Source organism: Podarcis tiliguerta (genome assembly GCF_965153285.1).
Source record: "Podarcis tiliguerta genome assembly, chromosome: 13".
NCBI lineage: Eukaryota > Metazoa > Chordata > Lepidosauria > Squamata > Lacertidae > Podarcis > Podarcis tiliguerta.
In genome coordinates, this window is record NC_139546.1 from 32852207 (window position 1) to 32861147 (window position 8941).

Consider the following 8941-nt stretch of genomic DNA (forward strand, 5'->3'; position numbering starts at 1 on the left):
GCGGTGACGTCGGGACGCGGAAGTGGGCGAGGCCGTTTGGAATTTTGGCGCGAGAGCGCAAACCGGGCGTTGAGTGGATTCGCGCGCGCGCGCCGGGCTGGAATACACACACCTGAGGGAAGGGAGGGGGTGGGAAAAGGGCTGCTTCATCCGGGAACTCTCGGACGTACGGAACAAAGCGATTCCCTCGCTCGCCCTTGCTCTCCGGGGCTCCGAGGAAATTTAAAATTATAAAGAGGAAGGAGAAGAGAGGTAAGGCGCCGGTGCTTTTGCGTTTCCTCAGTGGCAGGAGCGGGTGTGGCGGTGATGTCGCCGACTAGGAGCAGGGGAAAGGGGGGGCGCCCCCCGCACCTGAGGTGAATTTCGGGGGAGGGCAGAGGCGGTGGCTGAGGGAACAGGGCCCTTCTCCGTGGAGGAGGGCGAGGCTGCCGGTGGTGGCTATCTATCACGGTTAGAATGATTAAACGTCGTATTGATTTCTATCCCGCCTTTTCCCCTGACAGGGACTCGAGGCGGCTTACATAGGGAATAGGAAGCGGCCGAAACGTAGGTTGAGGTGGGGGGAGAGAGGGAACGACGATTAAAAAGCAAGTAAAAACATGGATAGAGCTGTGTTTCTGATAGGTCTGGGGGAAAGGAAGCTGAGGCAGGGGTCGAAAGGGGCTTATTCTAGCCAGGGTCACACTTGCAAGATGTTATAGGGCCTGGCGGGGGGTGGGGAGGTTGTGCCCAAGGCTTCGTGGAAAGTGTGAGGTATTTGAGGGCGTCCTGGGAGGCGGTCCCAAGCATAAGGCGGGTCGGAGGCAGCAGGGCTTCTGAATGCCAGTTGATGGGAATCACAAGATGCTCTAATCCGGCTCCCCGCGGGGTTTTCCCCACAGGCATTGGGTGACCACTGGGAAGACAGGATGTTGGATTAGATGGGCCATTGGCCTAATCCAGCATGGCTCTTCTTGTGTTTCTATAAGAAGCAGGAGAACTTTAGAGGGCTGAGAGTGATGGAGCTGGAGGGGCCAGGATGTCTCTTCCACAGCTGACATAACTCAAGCCCAGTCTGGGCTCCTCTTTTAGTGGTGGTGTTGGTAAAATCAGAACAAGGCAAATTCCTGGAGGAATTCTCTAGTTGTCATTTTAATCCTACTCTTTCCTCAAGGAGTTCAGAGTACATAGCTCTTCTTCTTCTTTCCATACTGTTTTATTCTTGCCACAGCCCTGTAAGAGAGTTCAGGCTCAAAGACTGGCCTGAGATCACCCAGTGAACTTGGTGTGGATTTGAGCCTAGCTGCAGGGGCTCTTAAGTCAGATGTGATGTGGACGCCATATAGGCCTCTGGTAGCTAAATGGAACCTCCATTTTTAGAGGCAGTGTACCTGTGAGTACCATGTGTTTCTAGAGAAAAACAGGAAATGGCCATCACCCTCATGACAAGGTTGTGACCTGGCTGCCTGGTGTTGGAAACAGAATATTTGTTCTCATCTGTTTGGCCTCCTGTTGTGTTATTACCATCTCTGGTTGCACACACCTGGGACTGAGGTAAGGACAGCCCAATTGTATCATCATCATCATTAGTCTACCTAAGGAAAGAGAAAAACCCCCTACATATTTTTATGTAATGCCCTATTTATTTTGAAGATGCACAGGGCAGTCTTAATTTTAAAATCTCTCAGTGTTCAGTATGGCTTCCTCAAAGGAAATTGTGTATAGGTTTGTATCCAACTGCTCTGCTGTTCACATAGACATTTAAGCAGCTTATGATAGATAATGTAAATATGAATTCCTTGTGTGAATCGATACTTTGAAACTCTTCATATCTTCCTGTTAGTGCTCCACTTAGTGTTTTTTTCTTTGTGACTCTGCTGACTGCTTTGTTTGTTTTCCTTTGAGTGCCTCTAAAGATTCTGATCCCAGACTTGTCAGTTTCATCTGACTGTCACATGATTTATCAGGAATCACTAAGGCCATTACAAACTCCATCACAATTACTGATGGTTCCAGGACAGTTGCAGTAGATGGATGAAAGGCATCTTAACCTAAAATGCGTCCCAAATGGCCAGAGCCTGGAGACAGCAGCCCACAGGGCATTGATCTTCTAAGATGGAATTCTAGGAACTGATTGGGAGGCATGAGTTATTGAAGCCTCTGCCTGATAGACAGAACCTTAAAATGGGTGGTTGTTTTTGTTTTTGCAAAAGACAAAAATAAACACGTCCCTTCCTGCTGTGAATACAAGCTACGAAGCTACATAAAGATACAGCTCTGGGCTTCTGGTCCCAGAACTGGAATGTAAAAATGAATAGTGGGAGTTGGAATGCTTTTCAGGTTCCAGGGCTTCTGAACATCATTGTTGCATACAGTGAAATACTGTATTAAAATTGAATGTATCCTCCTGTTCTTGCAGTTTATCCTTTGGGCTATGCATGTGGGGAGGCTTCTTTCCCCATCACTTGACACTCTACTATCAGTCTCTTCAGGTCAGCAAACTGAAAATATTTACCTTTTTCTTGGTTAGTGAATTTTAAATGTGCCTTAGCAGCCCAACACAAAAGACTCGCTGACTGCAACTTTGAATCATTGAGGAAATGATAATGTAATTTCAATAACTATGCATTCTGCTTTCAGACATGCCACTACCTCTTGACTATGGAGGGGCTGAGTCCCAGATGAGTCACACTCCTCTTCCAGTGCCTGCCTTCTTCCGGGAAGCAGAAAGCAGTTTTTCAGCCAAGAGAGCTCGTAAGCCACTCAGCTATACCCTCCCACCACGCCCACGCCACAAGAGCTCACTCACTGTGAGCAGGATTTTCTCTGACCGCCGGCAGCAACCGTGGACCAAGCTCCAGCCACACAGTGTTTCCTTCCATGGCGCACAGAGGAAACAGACACCCTTGCGTAGTCACCTGTATGATGCTTCCAAAAGAGAGCTGTTTTTCAGGCAGTGTTTCCAGCAGCTAAGCCGTCTCGGCAGAGGGTCTTTTGGTGAAGTGTACAAGGTAAGGCAGTAGCAGACAGGCTACTAATCTCTTGGGACACATCTACACTGGCCATTTAAAATACATTTCTTCCCCAAAATATTCCTGTGAACTATACAGTGGTGCCCCACAAGACGAATGCCTCGCAAGACGGAAAACCCGCTAGACGAAAGGGTTTTCCGTTTTGGAGGTGCTTCGCAAAACGAATTTCCTGTGGGCTTGCTTCGCAAGACGAAAATGTCTTGTGAGTTCCTGCGATTTTTTTCCGCTCCCCACCTCCTTTTTCTAAGGCACTAAGCTGCTAATAGCCTTTTAGCAGCTAATCCGCTAATCCCTTAAGCCTTTAATAGCCGCTAAACCGCTAATAGCGCTAATCCGCTAAACCGCTAATAGGGTTGCTTCGCAAGACGAAAAAACTGCTAGACGAAGAGACTCCCGGAACGGATTCTTTTCGTCTTGCGAGGCACCACTGTAGTTTGTTAAGCGTACTGTGAAATGCTGCTGTGAGATGAGTTCCAGTTCCCAGAATTCTTTATGGGAAGCCATGCTCTTTAAATATAAGGTATGGACACAGTCTGTGTGGAAGAAATGAATTCACGCAAGGCATAATTAAGATTCTCTCCCCTCTCCCCCCCCCCTCACAGTTTGTGGTGGTGACTACTGGTTAGATGACTTTGAAAATGAATTAGACAAATACATGGAAGATCTGCCTATCAGTGGATTACATTAAAATGAGACTTCCATGTTCAGAGGTGGTGACTGTGGCAGGGGGCTGTTGCCACCATGCCCTGCTTGTGGGCTTCCAGGAGGAATCTGGCAGGCCATACTGTAGGAAGTGGGGTGCTGACTACCATGCATTGTCTTAAATACACAGCCCCACACTGCGGGTGCCTCCAGATTTTGGGAGAAGGATTTAAGTGCATGCTACAACATTAGGTTTGTGCACTTAAAGGGCTCTGTCCCCTTAGTGCAACAAATCAACTTTAAAAAAGAAGCATGCTTTTTGCAATTTGGAAAGTGATGGGAGAATGCATTGAAGAGTGCAGGATGAACAAATGACTAACAGAATGATTTATAAAAACCCCACAAGTAAATCAGGATGAATGCAGAACGAATGCTAATTGTGCAGGCTTTGTTCTTATTTCTTTGCTGGGTGATTTTATGACAATGTGACATGAATATAATTTCTCATCACAGAATCTGGATGTTCTTGGCAAGCTTACCACTCACAGTTCCTGAACACCCCTTGTGCTGGGAGTTCTTGCATGGAAGGGCCAGGATCCTCTTCAGTCTACAGGATGTAATAACTTGTTTCATCTTCCCTACAGGTGCACTGTAGGGAAGATGGACAGCTATATGCTGTGAAGCGTTCTGTGGAGCCATTCCGAGGTGAGAGTGATAGGCAGCGCAAACTGGCTGAGGTGCGCAAGCACGAGCGCGTGGGGCACCATCCCAACTGTGTGAGCTTCGTACAGGCCTGGGAAGAGCGTGGGCAGCTCTACATACAGACGGAGTTGTGCCCAAACAACCTGTTGCAGTATTGTGAGGAGTATGGACCACTGCCCGAATGGCAAGTGCGAGCATTCCTCTGGGACTTACTGCAGGGACTGCGTCACTTACACAACCGCAACCTTTTACACATGGATGTCAAGCCAGCTAACATCTTCCTCTCGTCCAGCAATGTCTGCAAGCTAGGTGACTTTGGGCTTATGCTGGAGTTGGACTCTAGGGATCTGAATGATGCTCAAGAAGGCGATCCCCGCTACATGGCACCTGAGCTGCTCCGTGGGGAATACACCAAGGCTGCTGACATCTTCAGGTGTGGGATGAGATGGGAAGTAGGGATGCTAATATTTCCAGTGCCTGAGATAGCCAGCAGCTTCACAGTTGTGGCTTTTGCTCCCCTGCCTCAAAATTTAACTTGTTGCGGGGTTCAAATTAGCACTACAGATAAGCAATGTTGTGCTGCTCCTGTTACTTCATCTGTGTGCTTCTGTCCTTCCAGCCTAGGCATAACCATCTTAGAGATTGCTTGCAATATGGAGCTTCCTAATGGAGGTGAAGGTTGGCAACAACTGAGACAGGGCTATATGCCCCCTGAGTTCACTGCAGGTGAGCAGAAACAAAGGGAACATTTCTGCATGCAGCACTTGCATATGCCAACTCAACCGCTAATCCTCATGGAAGGAGGCAAAGTGGCTGTCAAAACTAGGAGGGTCTGGGGAAAGAGCTGGTGGCATGTGAAATTCAATATATTGCAGAAAGCAAAGTAAGCAGTGGAATATTCTTGCCCTTCCCAGATCTCTCTGCTGAGCTGCGGACTCTCCTAGTTGCCATGTTGGAACCCAACCATCTGCTCCGGCCCTCGGTGGAGACACTGCTTGGTTCCAGCCTCATGCAGAAGACAGGGAGGTGGCGGAAGCTGATGCTGCTGGCACAGTCTGGGATCCAGCAAGGAGTTTCCATGTGCAAGGTGATCAAGGCCCTGGCCAGAGATCCTCACAATGCTAATCTGCAGTTCTCCTTGAGCGCACTCTCCACAGCATTACCAAATCATCTTCCTAGAACTATGCCACTGCTTTGCACCCCTTTTTTGTTGTTCTGGACAAAGGCATCCTTATCAGAAAACAGCCTATCAGTTATCTATGGGTGAATCACACTGAGCTAGTTCCATGTGTTGCTCAGCCTAAATGCCTTTGGGGCGGGGTTTGCCGGCCTAGTTGAGAGTGTGTCTTTGTTTTGTGATGTTTTATGTACCCAGTTGCAAGAGCAGCACTGACTGACAGCAAAGGGCTGGAGACCTTTTCTGGTGCCCTAGCCTCCAGTTCGCAGTAGGGAGAGTATCTATTGCCAGATTTGGGAAGTGCCTCATGCCAGCATGCTGTGCCCCATCAGTTGCTTTCTTATGGTGTTTCCATGCGCTCTGGCACTCGCCATGGTATTCCATTGCACCAGAAGCGGTTTAGTCATGCTGGCCACATGACCCTGAAAGCTGTCTGTGGACAAGCGCCAGCTCCCTTGGCCTGAAAAGTGAGAGGAGCCAGCGTGATGTAGTGGTTAAGAGCGGTTGACTCATAATCTGGTGAACTGGGTTCGCGTCTCCGCTCCTCCACATGCAGCTGCTGGGTGACCTTAGGCTAGACACACTTCTCTGAAGTCTCTCAGCCTCACTCACCTCACAGAGTGTTTGTTGTGGGGGAGGAAGGGAAAGGAGATTGTTAGCCATTTTGAGACTCCTTAAGGGGAGTGAAAGGCGGGATATCAAGTCCAAACTCTTCTTCACCCCATAGTCACCTTTGAATGGACTTAACCGTCCAGGAGTCCTTTACCTTTATCTTAATGCCAGCATGCTATTACTCCATTGATTGCTTTCTAAATGTGTGAATTCTCCCCATTTATTTCAGATCCTCTTCAGATTCATGCAGTGGCTCTGGGGGTCTGTGAGCAGCCCGGTTCACTGGCTACTGTTTTGGCATCGGAATATTCCAGTCACCCCCCCAAATTCGCCCCTTGTCCTTCCCCCAGGAGACAGCAGCCTCTCTAGTGGTTGGGGTGAGGAGGAAGAGGATGCCGAAGAGAGCCTTGGTGAGGATGTCTTTGAACTAATGGAGACAGTTGGGCGACATAACCACACTTGCCCTGAGCTGCAGTCTTCTGACAAGTAAGTAGAAGAAGAAGATAGGACCGCTCCTACTTTCAGACAGTAACAGGTTGGAAGTAGAGAGTACATGTGCGCAAGGTGCCCCCCATCAGAGAAAATAGTGTGGTAGACCAATCCATATGTCTGAAGCAAGTGATTTGTCTGTCTGTCTGGGAAGGCTAATAGACACCCACTCAAATATCCAGGATTGCTAGCCAGTCTGACCTGGGCCAGGGAGGGCTCAATGAGTTAGATCTGTAATGTGAAGCAAATTCCATTCACTATTCTCTTGAGAAAATGTTTGTTTTGGGGTTTTCAAAATCTAAATTTAGTTTGTTACACAGTGCCAATCCCTCTGATGTTCTGTAGCGCAATCATGTCCTCCCCATCAGCCTTTTTTTTAAAGCTAAACTAAACAGGCCAAACTCTCAATCTCCTTTCCTAAAATAATGAACATCCCCAAATCCTTCAGGTGCTTTTCTTTGCACCAGCTTCTGCATAAAGCTCACCTTATCAACGGCAGGTGGCCAAGAATGATACTATTTTTTCTATTAAGCATGGGAAGAATGGTTCCTGTTATGCATGTAGAGAGAAAACAAGTCTCCAGCCTCTAAAAGGTAGGAGAGCAAGTGGCTGTCCAGCTTCCCTTCTGAATGTGAGCTGCGGCAGGTCATCTGTTCAAGCACATGTGCGCTCTCTTTCACTACAGGAAGCTAGTCTGGATTCCCCACTACCACCTCTGTCACACATCTGAATTCTGTTTGACTCCTACTAGCCTGATGATATTAAAATGAATGCTTGAAAGCATAGGTAACTTCAGATTGCTGCTTCTCTTCCAGACAACCTGGTTCTCCTCTGCTGAGCATCTGCCCTTGTGCAGGAAACACCTCCACGCCACGGCACCCCTCACCCCAGCAAACTGGTGTCAGGAAGAACAGGTGAGCTGTTGGTCAAGGGCTAGCTGTAGGGGAGACAACAGCAGAGCTGCTTGAGGTTTTCCGACAACTCCTTGTGGTCCCTTGCAATTCTTTGATTCTGCATGTAAGCGGAGGGTTCAGAGAAATGTGCAGACTTGTTAGATGTCTTTTAGCTGTTAATCACTTTTAGCTTCTCAAAAGGTATCTTCCCCCTTTGGCACTGTAGAGGGCGCAATGGTTTGAACCATGCATATTTATCGGAATATTTTGCTGCGAAGTTGTGATCTAGAGTATGTTGTCTTTCCCAGTGCTGAACTATATCTCAGATAGGAGGTCCTGATGCAGCACCCAACACCTTATTTTTATCACCTGTATTTTTCTGTTTGGTCACCCACAGGTCTTTGGTACTCCAAGGCAGCCCTAACCTCAGCCACATCAGCCCAGAGTCCCCCAATAGCAGACATGCCACATCAGGCTCTCTGAATGCGAACAGCTTGCGCCGCACACTAGCTTTTGAAGATGAGGATGAATGGGAGTCACTTGTTCCCCAGTGCTCAAAGCATTGCTCTACTTTTGAGCCAAAAAACTTGCTGAGCTTGTTTGAAGACTCCATGGCATCTGAGCAGAAGTGCCAGAGCTGAGAGGAACTTCTTTTCTTTACTTTCTGGCTTGCATAGGCCCTTACTGGGTGAAGGGAGGAACCCCCTCCCATTGATATAGCACACTTGGCCAGTATGCTCAGTGGGGCTGGGCTGTGACACAGAGCTAAGTTTAGCAAAAGGGAGGCAGGATTTCTAGGGTTGCTTCCCTGTGCTTAACTTCTCTGCTTGAGCCCTCTGATGATGATGCTTTTGAGATGCATATTCTTGTATTCCAAAATTTAGACTGGTATCTGCTGGCAGGCAGTAGAAAATAGGATGTATTGTCAGAGGTCACTTGAGGGGAAAATTGTTTTATATGGGGAATGAGGGTGGAATCTATATTTTCTTTTAAAGTTTTGTCTTCTAATATTTGTGTGCTAGGAATGTGTTGCCATTTGTGGGAACTGGCTTGGGGAATGGGGAATATAAACTCCCTTTCATACTAGGGTTTTGCAAAGGTGGCAGCTGTAAGACTTGACAATAAAAGCATTTTCAACTTTCCCTTGAATTTTGTGTTTTTTGTGACTTGAAATATTAATCAAGTTAGAACACCATTCTGACAAAAGAACAGTGAGAGATGAAGTTGCAAATCGCCACACAAGGAAATTAATATCATCAATTTGATTTGAACTGATTTTAGAATGAATTGATTTTAGAATGCTGTATTATTTTACTGTTGTTAGCCACTCTGAGCCCGGCTTTGGTTGGGGAGGGTGGGATATAAATAAAATTATTATTATTATTATTATTATTATTATTATTATTATTAATATT

General features: G+C 47.2%; 1 protein-coding gene across 3 annotated transcripts; it reads left to right on the forward strand.

Moving 5' to 3' along the window:
• Positions 1 to 40: 40 nt before the first annotated feature.
• On the forward strand, positions 41 to 8675 carry PKMYT1 (protein kinase, membrane associated tyrosine/threonine 1). Of its 3 annotated transcripts, XM_083409305.1 has the most exons (9): positions 151 to 252; positions 2399 to 2471; positions 2620 to 2990; positions 4298 to 4788; positions 4975 to 5081; positions 5270 to 5442; positions 6374 to 6630; positions 7449 to 7547; positions 7924 to 8675. In XM_083409305.1, exons 2-9 carry the CDS (start codon positions 2414 to 2416, stop codon positions 8165 to 8167), a joined length of 1800 nt encoding a protein of 599 aa, XP_083265431.1. In that variant the 5' UTR covers positions 151 to 252; positions 2399 to 2413; the 3' UTR covers positions 8168 to 8675. The 3 variants fall into 3 exon arrangements, with proteins under 3 accessions (XP_083265432.1, XP_083265431.1, XP_083265433.1); XM_083409306.1 differs by lacking the exon at positions 2399 to 2471 and having other exon boundaries at positions 41 to 252; XM_083409307.1 differs by lacking the exon at positions 2399 to 2471 and having other exon boundaries at positions 226 to 356.
• The last annotated feature ends 266 nt before the right edge of the window (positions 8676 to 8941 follow it).

Coding starts and splice junctions, on each gene's coding strand:
- PKMYT1 (XM_083409305.1), top strand. CDS start 2,414: ATGCATGTGGGGAGGCTTCTTTCCCCATCACTTGACACTCTACTATCA. Junction 5,082..5,269: donor GCCCCCTGAGTTCACTGCAG/GTGAGCAGAAAC, acceptor TGCCCTTCCCAG/ATCTCTCTGCTGAGCTGCGG. Junction 6,631..7,448: donor GAGCTGCAGTCTTCTGACAA/GTAAGTAGAAGA, acceptor CTTCTCTTCCAG/ACAACCTGGTTCTCCTCTGC.